General features: G+C 40.4%; 1 protein-coding gene across 8 annotated transcripts in view; it reads right to left on the bottom strand.

Moving 5' to 3' along the window:
* The window catches only part of NCKAP5 (NCK associated protein 5), a 992,075-nt gene that overhangs the window by 279,688 nt on the left and 694,098 nt on the right, over positions 1–18,289 (bottom strand). For 7 of the 8 annotated variants that reach the window (XM_032638276.1, XM_032638275.1, XM_032638280.1 and 4 more), the window contains one exon: positions 11,992–12,141. The exons of the other annotated variant lie outside the window; for it this stretch is intronic. In XM_032638276.1, the coding sequence (XP_032494167.1) occupies positions 11,992–12,141 (150 nt within the window). The remainder of the gene's footprint in view (positions 1–11,991; positions 12,142–18,289) is intronic. 8 annotated transcript variants of the gene reach the window in all.

Raw genomic sequence — 18,289 nt, 5'->3', positions numbered from 1 at the left:
GTCAAGTCTGGGAAGATCCTTTAAGTCAATGGTCTGGGATAGGGTGGGAAAAAAGGAGTGGTCTGTGACACAAGGGCCTGTGACATGGTGGCACTGTGCCGTCGAAAATGGTGAGCTCTATTTTGAGAAAGCAGTCTCTGAGACAGCAGCCAGGGAAGTCTAAACTTTTCTAAAAAACAGAATACAACACACCTAGCACTTAAGAGTTACAGAAAACAAGCGGCATCCTGATCGCCCATGTGGTGCTTACGGCACAGACATAAAATATACCAAATGGTTTCTCCACCAGACGTCAGGACCCTAAACAAAAATTATAATCTACACCCAGGGGAAGCAGTTGCTGGATGGTGAGGCTAAGTGTCCTACTCCTTTTCATGAATGACTTACAGTTGCTAAAACCAAGGCACTGAGAAAACAACTGCTAAGAGGAGAAAAAAAATGTGTGAAATGCATGTGTATATGAAATTATTATTTTGAACTGCTGGCCCAGGAGGTTTTTTGTTTTTTTTTTTGGAAGGTAAATGTCTTATTTAGCAAAATACCTTAATGAGCCAGGGAATGGTGTGGAATGAGACCATGAGTGGGGTGTAGGGACCAATAAAGCTCTATGTAGTAAAGTGGTAAGAAGCAAGGCTGTGGAGAGGGAGTGAGCGGGAAAGCACCAGCTACGCTCTATGGCAGGAGGCTGGGGATTGAGGAGAAGGGGCTAATAAGGAATGCCCAGCAGCTGAAGGACTTGCAGGCAGAGCCATCTAAAGGCCAAACGCAAAGCCCTTAGCCTTGGGGATATTCTTCACGACCACGTATCCTTTGTGGGGTTGGATTCTGAGAAGAGTAGGGAAAGTGGATTCTGTTTCACGTGAGATTGTTTCTGAAAGGAGAAGAAAGGGGGATTGAAAGTTGAGTGGGGTAGGAACGCAGCCCCAGGAATGACCACAGGAGGGAACGACACTGGGGTGGGATTGGTGGTGGGGATGGGAGCCCTAGACTTTCCTCAGGTTGGGGGATCTGATGCTTTGACAACATATATTTAATTCTCAAAGTCAGGGACCGCTCAGCTATAATCTAAGCTGTTTTTAAAAAAAATTTATTTTATTGAAGATTCAAGATGGTGGAGGAATAGGTGGATGTGGAGTTCGTCTCTCTCCACGGATGCAGCAGGAATACGTTGACAGACGCAACAATTCTCACAGAACACCGGCTGAAAACTAGCGGAAGGCCTTGGACAACAGAAAGGACTATAAAGATCCCTGCATAACTCAGTAGAAAGGAAAAAAAGAAGGGAGAAGGAGGAGAGGAAGCAGGATGGGACCCGCACCCTGGTGCAGGGGGAGCTGAAGCAGAGGAGAGATTCATGAGTTCGAGGAAACCCCCTCTCTGACTGGGAAATTGACCTGGACAGAAGGGAAGCATTTGAGGCTGTCAGAAGACGGTGAAGCGGCCAATCTGTGGCAGACAGGACAGAGGGAGAAATACACAGACGGTCCATACCGTGGACCTACATGCCCCGGACGGGGACGAGCGTTCACAGGTGTGCAAGGGGGCGGGGAGCTGGTGCATGGGGATTAGAGAACAGGCCCAGAGCTAGAACTGCTGTTGGCTGTGGCGAGACGGACCAAGGGGACAGGAGGGAGGAAATCCGCAGCAGGGAAGGCTACAGAGGAAGACTGGACTGCCATGGAAGCAGGGCGTTACTGCTGAGCCACACGCAGGGGGAGGAGCCGCTATTGTAATCTCTCTCTCCCCACGTGCCCGGCACCTGCCGATGACAATAAAAGAAGCCCGCTTAGGGCTGGCTCTCGTGTGCCAGCTGCCAAGCAATAAAAAAAGCTCTCTCAGAGGTGGCCCTAATGTGCCGGCTACAGGGCAATAAAAAAAAAAAAAAAAAAAAAGCCCTTTCAGGGTTGGCCCTCGTGCACCTGCTGCCAGGCATCAGAAAAACCCCAGCCAGGGCTGGCCCTCATGTGCCTTATGCCGAACACCAGAAAAGGCCCTCATTAGGGACATATCTCTTGCGGCCGTGGCTACTGGCTTCCCTACGCATTTGGCGCTGCCAGGGCTCCCTGGATCCGAGCAGTCATACCACCTCTGCGCCCTGTCCTCACTGGGGCAGACCCAAGAGCTCCAAGGCAGCCTCAGGACCAGACTCCTGTGGGGGGACCACACGCAGAGGTGGGGATAAAATCAAAGCTGAACCCCAGGGATGGGGTGACTAAGGAAGAAGATTGAAAATCTTTCCATCAGCTGTACAAGCTGCATATTAAATCCCCACGATCAGCTAGGTAGACCCTGTGTCTACGGAATACCTGAGTAGACAATGAGTGTCCCCACAAATGAAAATAGTCTAGCTCTGGCAGCTGTGGACTTTGGGGGCAGCACACGCAGGAACTGGGCCAGATCAGAGTCTGAGGGGTCACCACAGGGCCCACAGCAGGTCCAGAGACCAGCCCAGAGGCAGAGGAGGGCCTGCTGGGGAGGCGGAGGAGGGCTGTGGCTCATGGCGTGTGCAAGGACACTTACAGTGTAGAACCCAGGGAAACATAATTATTACTATTAATTTTATTATGTTTTGATTCATTCTGTTGTTGGTTCTATATATATATATATATTTTGGTTTCTTTCTTTCTTTGTCATTGCAGTTTTTTGGTTTTTTTAAGGTCTTTTGGGACCTCTGCATTTTATAACATTTTTATTTTTTTTTATACATTTCTATTTTGACTTTGCTTTTCTGTTGTTCTGTGTTCTTTTCCCTTATTTTTTTCTTCCTATTTTTTTACATATAAATATATATATCTGTGTGTATATATATATATTTGTTTCCATTTCTACTTTGCCTTTCTGCTGTCCTGTGTTTTTTCCCTTTTTATGTTATTTTATTCTTCTTATTTTTTAAACCATTTTTATTGGTTGTTCTGCTTCCTTGCTTTATTCTTCAGCTGGCACACTGCTTTTCTTTTGTTCTTAGGTTGTGTGTTTTTGTTAGTTTCAATCCTAATTGTTTGATTTCACTTTTGAGTTCTACTATTTGTCTAGTTGTTCTTTTACTTTTTCTTTTATTTGGCTCTGTTTTTGTTTCTTTTATGTGTGTGTGTTTCCTTGTTTCTGGTTGTGTTTGTCTGATTTACCATTTCTTCAGGGTTTTGACATTTTTTCCTTTAATATACTTTCTTTTTTTATTTTTTGTAGTTCTGCTTCTACGTTGCTTTGCTGTTGTTCTGTGTTCTTCCCCTTTTTCTCTTTTTCTTTTTTCTTTTTTATAACATTTCTGGCAGTTTGTTTTGTTTCTTTCCTTCATTCTCCAGCTGGCACTCTGCTTTGGTTTTGTTTTTTGGTTTTGGGTTTTTGTCAGCTTTTTTCTTAATTGTTTGATTTTGTTCTTGGGTTCCTTTGTTTCTCTGGTTGTTCTCTTGCTTTTTGTTTTACTTGGTTCTGTTTTTGCTTCTTTTGTGTGAGTGCGTGTTTCCTTGTTTCTGTTTCTGTTTGTTTGATTTTACTTTTTACCATTTGTCAGGGGTTTCCTTAGCCTTTTTTTTTAATCCCCTTTATCACCGGGACAAGTGACTTGCGGGGTCTTGGTCCCTTGACACAAGTCGAGCCTGAGGCTCTGGAGTGGGTGCACCAGGTCCAGGATGCTGGGCCACTAGAGAATCCCCGGTCCCAGAGAAGATTAATCGCCGAGAGCTCTCATGGAGGCCTCTATCTGAATCCAAGACCTGGCTCCACCCACCTGCCAGCAGCTCCCAGTGCCAGACGCCTCACACCAAACAACAAACAAGTCAGGAACACAAACCCACCCATCAGCACACAGACTTCCTAATATCATACTAAGCGCACAGACACCCCAAAACACATCACCTGACATGGCCCTGCTCATCAGAGGGAAAACACTCAGCTCCACCGACGAGAACACAAGCACCGGTCCCTCCCATCAGGAAGCCTACACAAGACACTGGACCAACCCCACCACTGGGGGCAGAGAACAGAAGCAAAAGGAACTAAAACCCTGCACCCTAGGGAAAGGAGACCTCAAATAGTGTAAATTAGACAAAATGAGAAGACAGAGAAATACCCTACATGCAAAAGAGCAAGATAAAAACCCATAAGACAGAATAAATGAAGAAGAAATAGGCAAACTACCTGAAAAAGAATTCAGAGTAATGATAGTAAGGATGATCCAAAATCTTGGAAATGGAATGGAGAAAAGACAAGAAACGTTTAACAAGAAACTAGAAGAATGAAGAGCAAACAAACAGCAATGAACAAAACAATAACTGAAATTAAAAATACTCTAAAAGGAATCAGTAGCAGAGTAACTGAGGCAGGAGAACGGATAAGTGAGCTGGAAGATCGAATGGTGGAGATAACTGTTGCAGAGCAGAATAAAGAAAAAAGAATCAAAAGAATGGACGACAGTTTCAGAGACCTCTGGGACAGCATTACGTGCACCAACATTCAAATTATAGGCGTCCCAGAAGAAGAAAAAAAGAAAGGGTCTGAGAAAATATATGAAGGGATTATAGTTGAAAACTTCCCCAACATGGGAAAGGAAATAGTCAATCAAGTCCAGGAAGTGCAGAGAGTCCCATACAGGATAAATCCAAGGAGGAACACTCCGAGACACATATTAATCAAACTAACAAAGAGCAAACACAAAGAAAAAATATTAAAAGCGGCAAGGGAAAAGCAACAAATACCATACAAGGGAATCCCCATAAGGTTAACAGCTGATCTTTCAGCAGAAATTCTACAGGCCAGAAGGGAGTGCAAGATGTATTTAAGGTAATGAAAGGGGAAATCCTACAACCAAGATTACTCTGCCTGGCAAGGATCTCATTCAGATTCGATGGAGAAATTAAAACCTTTACAGACAAGCAAAAGCTAAGAGAATTCAGCACCACCAAACCAGCTTTACAAGAAATGCTAAAGGAACTTCTCTAGGCAGGAAACACAAGAGAAGGAAAGGACTTACAAAAACAAATGCAAAACAATTAAGAAAATGGTAATAGGAACACACATATCAATAATTACCTTAAATGTAAACGGATGAAGTGCCCCAAGCAAAATACAAAGACTGGCTGAATGGATACAACACCAAGACCGTATATATGCTGCTTAAAAGAGACCCACACTTCAGACCTAGGGACACATACAGACTGAAAGTGAGGGGATGGAAAAAGATATTCCATGCAAATGGAAATCAAAAGAAAGCTGGAGTAGCAATACTCAGACAAAACAGACTTTAAAATAAAGACTATTACAAGAGACAAGGATATATAATGATCAAGGGTTTGATCCAAGAAGAAGATATAACAATAGTAAATATCTATGTGCCCAACAGAGGAGCACCTCAATACATAAGGAAAATGCTAACAGCCATAAAAGGGGAAATCGACAGTAACACAATCATAGTAGGGGACTTGAAAACTGCACTTTCACCAATGGACAGATCATCCAAACTGAAAATAACTGAGGAAACACAAGCTTTAAATGACACATTAGACTAGATGGACTTAATTGATATTTATGGGACATTCCATCCAAAAACAACAGAATACACTTTCAAGTGTACACAGAACATTCTCCAGGATAGATCATATCTTCAGTGAAAAACCAAGCTTTGGTAAATTTAAGAAAACTGAAATCTTATCAAGTATCTTTTCCAACCACAACACTATGAGACTAGATATCAATTACAGAAAAGAAAACTGTAAAAAATACAAACACATGGAAGCTAAACAATATGCTATTAAACAACCAAGCAATCACTGAAAAAATCAAAGAGGAAATCAAAAAATACCTAGACACAAGTGACAATGAAAATACAACGACCCAAAACCTATAACCTGTGGGATGTAGCAAAAGCAGGTCTAAGAGGGAAGCTTATAGCAATACAATCCTACCTCAAGAAATAAGAATCATCTCAAATAAACAACCTAGCCTTACACCTAATGCAATTAGAGAAAGAAGAACAAAAAGAAAAAAGCTCAAAGTTAGCAGAAGGAAAGAAATCATAAAGATGAGATGAAAAATTAATGAAAAAGAAGTGAAGGAAAAAATATCAAAGATCAATAAAACTAAAAGCTGGTTCTTTGAGAAGATAAACAAAATTGACAAACCATTAGCCAGACTCATCAGGAAAAAAAGGGAGAAGATTCAAATCAACAGAATTAGAAACGAAAAAGGAGAAGTAACAACTTACACCACAGAAATATAAAGGATCATGAGAGATTACTACAGGCAGCTATATGCCAGTAAAACAGAAAACCTGGAAGAACTGGACAAATCTTAGAAAAGTACAACCTTCCAAGACTGAACCAGGAAGAAATAGAAACAAGAAGAGACAAATCACAAGCACTGAAATTGAAACTGTGATTAAAAATCTTCCAACAAACAAAAGCCCAGGGCCGGATGGCTTCACAGGCGAACTCTGTCAAATATTTAGAGAAGAGCTAACATCGATCCTTCTCAAATTCTTCCAAAATATAGCAGAGGGAGGAACACTCTCAAAATCATTCTATGAGGCCACCATCACCCTGATACCAAAACCAGACAAAGATGTCACACAAAAAAGAAAACTATAGGCCAATATCACTGATTAACATAGATGCAAAAATCCTCAACAAAATACTAGCAAACAGAATCCAACAGCACATTAAAAGGATCATACACCATGATCAAGTGGGGTTTATCCCAAGAATGCAAGGATTCTTCAATATATGCAAATCAGTCTGTGTGATACACCACATTAACAAACTGAAGGATAAAAACCATATGATAATCTCAATAGATGCAGAAGAAGCTTTTACCAGACTTCAACACCCATTTATGATAAAAACTCTCCAGGAAGTAGGCATAGAGGGAACTTACTAAACGTAATAAAAGCATATATGACAAACCCACAGCCAACATCATTCTCACTGGTGAAAAACTGAAAGCATTTCCTCTACGATCAGGAACAAGACAATGGTGCCCAGTGTCACCACTATTATTCAATATAGTTTTGGAAGTTTTAGTCACAGCAATCAGAGAAGAAAAAGAAATAAAAGGAATCCAAATCGGAAAAGAAGAAGTAAAACTGTCACTGCTTGCAGATGACATGATACTATACATAGAAAATCCTCAAGATGCCACCAGAAAACTACTAGACCTAATCAATGAATCTGGTAAAGTAGCAAGATACAAAAGTAATGCATAGAAATCTCTTGCATTCCTATACACTAACAATGAAAAATCAGAAAGAGATATCAAGGAAACACTCCCATTTACCACTGCAACAAAATGAGTAAAATACCTAGGAATAAACCTACCTAAGGAGGCAAAAGACCTGTATGCAGAAAACTATAAGACAGTGATTAAAGAAATCAAAGACGATATAAACAGATGGAAAGATATACCATGTTCTTGGATTGGAAGAATCAACATTGTGAAAATGAATACTACCCAAAGCAATCTACAGATTCAATGCAATCCCTATCAAATTAGCAATGGCATTTTTCACAGAACTAAAACAAAAAATTTCACAATTTGTATGGAAACACAAAAGACCCCAAATAGCCAAAGCAATCTTGAGAAAGAAAAACAGAGCTGGAGGAATCAGGCTCCCTGACTTCAGACTATACTACAAAGCAACAGTAATAAAGACAGTATGGTACTGGCACAAAAACAGAAATATAGATCAATGGAACAGGATAGAAAGCCCAGAGATAAACCCACGTACATATGGTCACCTTATCTTTGATAGTGGAGGCAAGAATATACAGTGGAGAAAAGACAGCCTCTTCAATAAGTGGTGCTGGGAAAACTGGACAGCCACATGTAAAAGACTGAAATTAGAACACTCCCTAACACCATACACCAAAATAAACTCAAAATGGATTAAAGACCTAAATGTAAGGCCAGACACTATCAAACTCTTAGAGGAAAACATAGGCAGAACACTCTATGACATAAATCACAGCAAGATCCTTTTGGACCCACCTCCTAGAGAAATGCAAATAAAAACAAAAGTAAACAAATGGGACCTAATGAAACTTAAAAGCTTTTGCACAGCAAAGGAAACCATAAACAAGATGAAAAGACGACCCTTAGAATGGGAGAATATATTTGCAAATGAAGCAACTGACAAAGGATTTATCTCCAAAATATACAAGCAGCTCATGTAGCTCAATATCAAAAAACAAACAACACAATCCAAAAATGGGCGGAAGACCTAAAGAGACATTTCTCCAAAGAAGATATATAGATTTCCAGCAAACACATGAAAGAATGCTCAACATCACTAATCATTAGAGAAATGCAAATCAAAACTACAATGAGGTATCCCCTCACACTGGTCAGAATGGGCATCATCAAAAAATCTACAAACAATAAATGCCGGAGAGGGTGTGGAGAAAAGGGAACCCTCCTGCACTGTTGGTTATAGTGTAAATTGGTACACCCACTATGGAGAACAGTATGGAGGTTCCTTAAAAAACTAAAAATAGAACAATCCCACTACTGGGCATATACCTTGAGAAAACCATAAATAAAAAAGATGCATATACCACAATGTTCACTGAAGCACTATTTACAATTTCTAGGACATGGAAACAACCTAAATGTACATCGACAGATGAATGGATAAAGAAGATGGTGCACATATATACAATGGAATATTACTCAGTCATAAAAGGAACGAAATTGAATTATTTGTAATGAGGTGGATGGACCTAGAGTCTGTCATATAGAGTGAAGTAAGTCAGAAAGAGAAAAACAAATACCACATGCTAACACACATATGGAATCTAAAAAACGGTACTGATGAACCCAGTGGCAGGGCGGGAATAAAAATGCAGACGTAGAGAACGGACTCGAGCACACAGTGGAGGAAGGGTAAGCTGGGACGAAGTGAGAGTGGCATGGACATATATACACTACCAAATGTAAAACCGACAGGTAGTGGGAAGCAGCCGCATAGCACAGGGAGATGAGCTCCGTGCTTTGTGACCACCTAGAGGGGTGAGATAGGGAGGGTGGGAGGGAGCCTCAAGAGGGAGGGGATATGGGGATATATGTATATGTATAGCTGATTCACTTTGTTGTACTACAGAAACTAACACAACATTGTAAAGCAATTATACTCCAATAAAGATATTAAAAAAATAAAATTTATTTTATTCACGTACAACTGATTTACAGTGTTGTGTTAATTTCTGTACGGCAAAGTGATTCAGTTACACATATATAAAAACGCACATTCTTTTTCATATTATTTTCCATTATGGTTTATCACAGGATACTGAATACAGTTCTCTGTGCTATACAGTAGGACCTTGTTGTTTATCCATTCTATATTTAATAGTTTGCAACTGCTAATCTCAAACTCCCAATCCATTCCTCCCTAGGCTGGTTTTGAATAACACAGTGATATTCATCAAGAACATAATATTAAAAGTAAATTTGTGTCGCTTCTTTTCTGCACCTTCTTGGGACCTGTTTGTGGAGCAGGAATTCAGGGAATCTGTTTTCCATCCCCCTGACAACCATCCCTCTCTGCTCCTACCACACCAGGGGCCAAGCGATTAAGGTACACAAATATGTTGTTTCAAAAATACACGGATGGAAAATAGTTTTGTTTTTCTAAAATCTGGCTGTATGACATTCAAATTTCAAAATAATTTTGAAGCATTATGGTTAATTCACCTGCAATCTTGCAAAAGAGCATTTTGTTAAAGTGTATAAATCTATGTAGGGGGTCTGTGACCAGCTGTGATTACGATCTGTCAAAAGCAGCCCTCTATCTTCTCACAGTAATTGCTAACTTATGCAAAGGATTCTATACAAACACAAATAGTAAATTAAAAAAAATCAAATAAAGTAAAATGAAATTCATATGAAAATCAGATGATGCATGAGTGTGTGTGTATGTGGGGTATGTCTATATGTGATAGATTTCTTTTTATTATCTGTTTAAGTAGACAATAGTGAGATTTGGGAGCAAAGAGAGAGTTCATTTACTATTGAGCAAAGAATTTTACAGAACAAGATATGACACTGTGACTAGAGGACATTACTTTAGGAAATAAAATATGTTTGTAAATTAAAATTGCCGGGCTTCATGGCATTTAGAGATATCATCTATTGCATCCAAATGATGCTGGAGGCGAGAGTTGTTGCCTGAAGTGTAAAGATCTCTGTGAAAGGAAAAAAAAAAATGGTGCTTCTCATTTACTCAGTGAGGGTTTAAGAAACATTTGGTGCCAAAGGTATTTTTAAAATACTTTTAGCTTGATTATATAAAATGTCCTTCACAAAGTCGTCTCACTGACAATTAGATGAACTAAAAGCAATGTGTACCGCAATCATCAACAAAACTAACAATTTAAGTTTACGGTTCTAGGGAAACGAATTGTAATAACAACTCCTTCCTACTATTAAATCCGGTTAATTCAACCTCAAGACAAAGCCATGAGTTCTCAAAACTCTCAGACAACCACCTCGGTTTCCCTCGAGAAGGCTTTCCCACTCTTCGTGGTGATTATATTAAAAATGATAAAAGTGTGAGAACCTTTGGGGAAACAGGGGTGATTACTGGCCCTTTGCAGAAAAGGAACCATCAGCGGTTCCCTCAGTTGACCTCTCTTCTGCCTCATATGTGACATAACGCACTTAAGTCACTCCTGTGTAGAGCAGCTGAAGTTTTTCATTCATACTTCTTATATTAATCATTGCATTCAGATAAATGGGGGGAAAATCATGTAAGGAAAGGCAGGAGCCTTGGAGTAGGAGGATAGAAAAGACCATACGCCAGGCACTGCTGCACAAACATTAACTCACTTAACCCTCGATACTCCTCTGGAAGGAAAGTTACTATTATCATCCCCAGTTTTGCATTTGAGGAAACAGACACACAGAGAGCCTAATTAATTTGCCTAAGGTTTCAAAACTAGGAAAGAATTGAACTGAGATTCAACTCCAAAGTGCATACTCTTATTTATTTTGCTTCAGTATTGCTGAGGAAATTAAGTGAAAATGGCATGCACCTACAGACAAGGTGGTAGGTTAGGGTTAGGGTCAGGATTGCAGAAACCAACTGCAGAAAACAAGATCTCTCGAGCTCTTATTTCTTCACATTACTGCAGGAAGTTTCAGGATTCTATAGAGACTACGGAAGAACTACATTTTTAGATACTGGCTGATGGTCCCTTGTGCCTAGTTTAAGAAAAGGTGGGCTTACCATAGTCCTTGCTTAAAAATGATTACGTCCCAGTTCTATATGCAAACAGAACATTTATTGCAAGTAGGTAAGCCAACTCATGGAAAAAGGCATCTTTGCTAGATCTTTCAGCATGTGAACTAATAACTGAAATGCTCTTTGAGGACTGCTATAAGTATTCAGGAATTAACACTCTAAGTGATGTCAAATGCCACTAAGTAATAGACCAGAGTTTTCAACTGTTTTAGAGGACTACAGTGGTTGAAAACCCTCCTTAAAGCACCCCTTAGCTCAGCTTCACCTCTATTTTTATGTCTTACATGGTGCACTTCTGCATGAGCTTTTTTGTTTTTTGAAGAAATAGCTCTACTGCTTAAAATTATTTTTCTTACAATTGCCCTCACGTAGTATTCAATATTTTGCTTATTCGTTCACTTATTTGATCATTAGGCATTGGGAAACTAAGCGAAATATCACATAGCCCTTCCCTCAAGGAACTTGCAATTTTAGGGAAACTGATCCAGTTTGAGGGTCAAACTGAAAGTGAAATGAATTACTGATCTATGCACTTTTTTAAGGCAGTACAATCATACTCACTAGGCCAAGACTCTTTCAGGGTCACAAACTTTAACCCTGTGCTCATCATTGACAAAGGCATCCCAATGGGAGCCACTAGATCCTATTAGTCTGGGAGAACTAAGAAAGGAAGATTTATATTTACTCAAAAGTGGGGCCAATACAAGAAGCAGAACACGGTTATTTTTCCGTAAACGTGTAAAAATGGTTCCATTTCTTACCTCTAGAGCCTTCAATCTTTCTAACAGCAATTTGGTCTTTTCTTTCCCCTCATCTGCACTGCTGCCTTCACTCCTTGAATCCTCATCTACCACCATGTGACGGTCTTCCAAAGCTTCCTTGTGTTTTCTCTCTTCCTCTGACAGTTTTTCCTGAAGCAAGAAAGAATTGTTGTTTTCAATAATCTCCACTGAAAAATAAGCAAGAGTTTAAGGTTGAGAAGTTTGGAACCTCCCTACTCTTTCTGCATTCTTTCCGGGGCTGAGGTAGAGAAGGTTTTGCTAAACAAATTCTGAGTGGGGCTTATATTAGTAAACACAGTAGATAATTTTAATGAATCTTGGTGGGACAAGTCATTGAGTCACCACCACGGAATGCACATGTCCTCTGCCCTGTTGGAGAAGTGACCGAGCCCATAAAAACGGTAGGTGGAGTCATGTGGTTAATCCATTTTTATATGCAGCATGAAATTCAGCTGTGCTCTAAACTGGGGAAAAATAAGTCAACCTTGATACCTTGACTTGTGAACAGCTTAGCTCCTATAATAAGATCATCAAAGTCACTGGACATGCAACCATTCAATTAAGGGAAAAGAAAATATCACAAAATATTGAAATGATAACGATTTCAGAATTCTAAGCTGAAACCATTTAGTTCCTTTGGCTCACTAATAACATGGCTCTTAAGGGCCCTATAGTCCCCTTTCTAACACTCCAGGATTTGTACTATAGCCTTGAGGCAGACGTAAAATGTTATCTTGCCTTCCCTCCCTGCTTGCTGGAGGTTCCTCACTCAACCTTGTCTCTGGCAGCTCTTTGGAAGTTGAGAAGTATTAATTTGAGCCTCACGATCGGCTCTTGTTTTCAAGGGAAAAAGAAATGTCAAGAGCCTATCACATGAAAATAAAATTTCATCCACTTTTGTACATACATCAAGATACCGTGCCGCAGAATCAGGTGACATCATTCCATCACACTTTTTAATTCTAACCACAATGCTTCAGAAATCTTTGTATTAAAAACAGCTGGTTGGCAACCATGTGGGCTAAACTGGATTATCAACGGTGAGAGGCTTCTTTATATTTACCATTAAACTAAGATCATCTGCAAATACAGAAGCACGAAAAATATGATTCTTAACCTTTAAGCACTTAAAAAATCTACTGAGAAAAGAATAGCGTAAGTGGGAAAAAAAAAACCCAGGTTTTCAAACTGTGTTCACAAAAGTACTTTGGAAGTCCTGAAATTATTTAACTTATTTTTTGAAAATAAGATATGAAGTAAAAACGTCAACGTATATGTACACATATATAAGTATACATGTGTATATATAGATATATAAAACACTGGAGACTACATAGAAACTTGACCCATGTTAATCTGTACAGACAAACAGGTGTTAATCTGTTTCCTACAGATTTCAAGATTAGTTTCCATTTCTCTATAAGAATGTGCAACTGACTAGGCAGGTGATAGCTCTTTATGGAATCAGGTTTGGGCAAGTCCACATGAAATGTACAGGTGTGTTCACTTCTGCAGCAGGTGTAAGTTCAGCCCAGATTCAGGCTCAACAAGTTTAATGGGCAGATCCTCAGGCTGGGACAAATATCCAGGTTATGACTGTATTTTCACAGCTTTGATTCTTTAAGGTTTGTTCACTCAGCAGACTTTCATTTCCATGGTAAGAAACTTGAAATCGGCAGAGTTACCAACACAATTTTGAAATAAAGAGGTCCTTCTACTTCTCTTTCAAGATGTGGGATCACTGTAATTAAACACTAACTTGGGACTGTAAAGCAAGCTTTTAAAAAATAGCACCTAGGGAGGGACCTTCAAGATGGCGGAGGAGTAAGACATGGAGATCACCTTCCTCCCCACAAATACATCAAAATACATCTACAAGTGGAACAACTCCTACAGGACACCTACTGAACACTGGCAGAAGACCTCAGACCTCCCAAAAGGCAAAAAACTCCCCACGTACCTGGGTAGGGCAAAAGAAAAAAGAATAAACAGAGACAGAAGAATAGGGACGGGACCTGCACCAGTGGGAGGGAGCTGTGAAGGAGGAAAGGTTTCCACACACTAGGAAGCCCCTTCGCGGGCGGAGACTGTGGGTGGGGAACTTCGGAGCCGGAGAGTGCAGCCACAGGGGTGCAGAGGGCAGAGCGCAGAGATTCCCGCACAGAGGATCGGTGCGACCGGCACTCACCAGCCCGAGAGGCTTGTCTGCTCACCGGCCGGGGCGGGCGGGGCTGAGGCTCGGGCTTCGGTCGGAGCGCAGGGAGAGGACTGGGGTTGGCGGCGTGAACACAGCATGAAAGGGGCTAGTGAGGCACGGCTAGCCGGTAGGCAGTCTGAGAAACAGTCTGGAGCCGCCAAAGAGGCAAGAGACCATTGTTTCGGGGTGTGCGAGGAGAGGGGATTCAGAGCACCGCCTACATGAGCTCCAGAGACAGGCTCGAGTCGCAGCTATCAGCACGGACACCACAGACAGACATGACACGCTAAGGCTGCTTCTGCAGCCACCAAGAAGCCTGTGTGCAAGCACAGGTCACTCTCCACACCTCCCCTCACTGTGGCCTGTGCAGCCCGCCACTGCCAGGGTCCCGGGATCCAGCAACAACTTCCCCGGGAGAACGCACGGCGCACCTCAGGCTGGTGCAACGTCACACTGGCCTCTGCCGCCGCAGTCCCGTCCCACATCCACACCCCTCTCTCCGCCCAGCCTGAGAGAGCCAGAGCCCCTGAATCAGCGGCTCCTTTAACCCCCTCCTGTCTGAGCGAAGAACAGACGCCCTCAGGCGACCTACACGCAGAGGCGGGGCCAAATCCAAAGCTGAACCCCAGGAGCTGTGTGAACAAAGAAGAGAAAGGGAAATCTCTCCCAGCAGCCTCAGAAGAAGCGGATTAAAGCTCCACAATCAACTTGATGTACCCTGCACCTGTGGAATACATGAACAGACAACGAATCATCCCAAAATTGAGGAGGTGGACTTTAGGAGCAACTATAGACTTGGGGTTTGCTTTCTGCATCTAATTTGTTTCTGGTTTTATGGTTATCTTAGTTTAGTATTTAAAGCTTATTATCATTGGTAGATTTGTTTATCAATTTGGTTGCTCTATTCCTTTTTTTTAATATATATATTTTTCCTTTTTCTCTTTTCCTGAGTGTGTATGTGTATGCTTCTTTCTGTGATGTCGTCTGTATAGCTTTGCTTTTACAATTTGTCCTAGGGTTCTGTCTGTCCGTTTTTTTTTTTGTTTGTTTGTTTCTGTATAGTTTTTAGTGCTTGTTATTATTGCTGGATTTGTTTTTAGGTCTGGCTGCTCTCTTCTTTCTTTTTCTTATTAACTTTTTAAATTTTTAATAATATATCTTTAAATTTTTTATTTTAATAACTATTTTCTGTTCCTTCTTCTTCCCTCCCACCTTCCCTCCCTCCCTCCATCCCTCCCTCTCTCTCTCTCTCCCTCTCTCTCTCTCTCTTTCTTTCTTTCTCCCTTTTCTTCTGAACCATGTGGCTGACAGGGTCGTGGTGCTCCGGCCGGGTGTCAGGCCTGTGCCTCTGAGGTGGGGGAACCGAGTTCAGGACACTGGTCCACCAGAGACCTCCCGGCTCCAAGTAATATCAAATGCCGAAAGCTCTCCCAGAGATCTCCACCTCAACACTAAGACCCAGCTCCACTCAATGACTAGTAAGCTACAGTGCTAGACACCCTATGCCAAACAACTAGCAAAACAGGAACACAACCCCACCCATTAGCAGAGAGGCTGCCTAAAATCATAATAAGGTCACAGACGTCCCCAAACACAAAACCGGATGCAGTCCTGCCCACGAGAAAGACAAGATCCAGCCTCATCCACCAGAACACAGGCACTAGTCCCCTCCACCAAGAAACTTAACACAACCCACTGAACCAACCTTAGCCACTGTGGGCAGACACCAAAAACAACAGGAACTATGAATCTGCAGCCTGCGAAAAGGAGACCCCAAACACATTAAGTTAAGCAAAATGAGAAAATGGAGAAATACACAGCAGATTAAGGAGCAAGGTAAAAACACACCAGACCAAACAAATGAAGAGGAAATTGGCAGTCTACCTAAAAAGAACTCAGAGTAATGTTAGTAAAGATGATTCAAAATCTTGGAAATAGAATGGAGAAAATTCAAGAAGCATTTAACAAGGACCTAGAAGAACTAAACAGCAAACAAACGATGATGAACAACACAATAAATGAAATATAAAATTCTCTAGAAGGAATCAATAGCAGAATAACTAAGGCAGAAGAACAGATAAGTGACCTGGAAGATAAAATAATGGAAATAACTACGGCAGAGCAGAATAAAGAAAAAAGAATGAAAAGAATTGAGGACAGTCTCAGAGACCTCTGGGACAACATTAAATGCAACAACATTCAAATTACAGGGGTTGCAGAAGAAGAAGAAAAAAAGAAAGGGTCTGAGAAAATATTTGAAGAGATTATAGTTGAAGACTTCCCTAATATGGGAAAGGAAATAGTCAATCAAGTCCAGGAAGGGCAGAGAGTCCCATATAGGATAAATCCAATGAGAAACACGCCAAGACACATATTAATCAAACTATCAACAACAAAATACAAAGACAAAATATTAAAAGCAGCAAGGGAAAAGCAACAAATAACATACCAGGGAATCTCCATAAGGTTAACAGCTGATCTTTCAGCAGAAGCTCTGCAAGCCAGAAGGAAGTAGCAGGACATATTTAAGTGATGAAAGGGAAAAACCTACAACCAAGATTACTCTACCCACCAAGGATCTCATTCAGATTTGACGGAGAAATCAAAACCTTTACAGACAAGCAAAAGTTAAGAGAATTCAGCAACACCAAACCAGCTTTACAAGAAATGCTAAAGGAACTTCTCTAGGCAGGAAACAAAAGAGAAGGAAAAGCTCTACAATAACAAACCCAAAACAATTAAGAAAATGGTATCAGGAACATACATATCGATAAATACCTTAAATGTAAATGGATTAAATGCTCCAACCAAAGACACAGACTGGTTGAATGGAAACAAAATCAAGACCTGTATACATGCTGCCTATAAGAGACCCACTTCAGACCAGGGACACATACAGCCTGCAAGTGAGGGGATGGAAAAAGATATTCCATGCAAATGGAAATCAAAAGAAAGCTGGAGTAGCAATTCTCATATCAGACAAAATAGACTTTAAAATAAAGAATGTCACAAGAGACAAAGAAGGACACTACATAATGATCAAGGGATCAATCCAAGAAGAAGATATAACAATGGTAAATATTTATGCACCCAAAATAGGAGCACCTCAATACATAGGGCAAATCCTAGCAGCCATAAAAGGGGCAATTGACAGTAACACAATCAGAGTAGGGGACTTTAACACCCCACTTTCACCCATGGACAGATCATCCAAAATGAAAATAAATAAGGAAAAACGAGCTTTAAATGATACATTAAACAAGATGGACTTAACTGATATTTATAGGACATTCCATCCAAAAACAACAGAATACACTTTCTTCTCAAGTGGTCATGGAATATTCTCCAGGATGAGTTATATATTGGGTCACAAATCAAGCCTTGGTAAATTTAAGAAAACTGAAGTCATACCAAGTAACTTTTCCAACCACACACTATGAGACTAGATGTCAATTACAGGAAAGAATCTGTAAAAAAATAAAAACACATGGAAAATAAACAATACACTACTAAATAACCAAGGGATCACTGAAGAAAACAAAGAGGAAATCAAAAACTACCTAGAAACAAATGACAATGGAGACACGACGCCCCAAAACCTATGGGATGCAGCAAAAGCAGTTCTAAGTCAGAAGTTTATAGCAATACAATCCTACCTCAAAAAACATCTCAAATAAACAACCTAAACGTACACTTAATGCAATTAGAGAAAGAAGAACAAAAACTCCCAAATTTAGCAGAAGGAAGGAAATCACAAAGATGAGATTGGAAATAAATGAAAAAGAAAGAAGGAAACGATAGGAAAGATCAATAAAACTAAAAGCTGGTTTTTTGAGAAGATAAACAAAATTGATAAACCATTAGCTAGACTCATCAAGCAAAAAGGGAGAAGACTCAAATCAACAGAATTAGAATGAAAAAGGAGGAGTAACAACTGACACTGCAGAAATACAAAGGATCATGAGAGATTACTACAAGTAACTATATACCAATAAAATGGACAACCTGGAAGAAAGGGACAAATTCTTAGAAAAACACAACCTTCCAAGACTGAACCAGGAAAAATACAAAATATAAACA

Source organism: Phocoena sinus, chromosome 7 (assembly GCF_008692025.1).
Source record: "Phocoena sinus isolate mPhoSin1 chromosome 7, mPhoSin1.pri, whole genome shotgun sequence".
Lineage (NCBI taxonomy): Eukaryota > Metazoa > Chordata > Mammalia > Artiodactyla > Phocoenidae > Phocoena > Phocoena sinus.
This window is presented reverse-complemented; position numbering and strand designations above follow the sequence as displayed.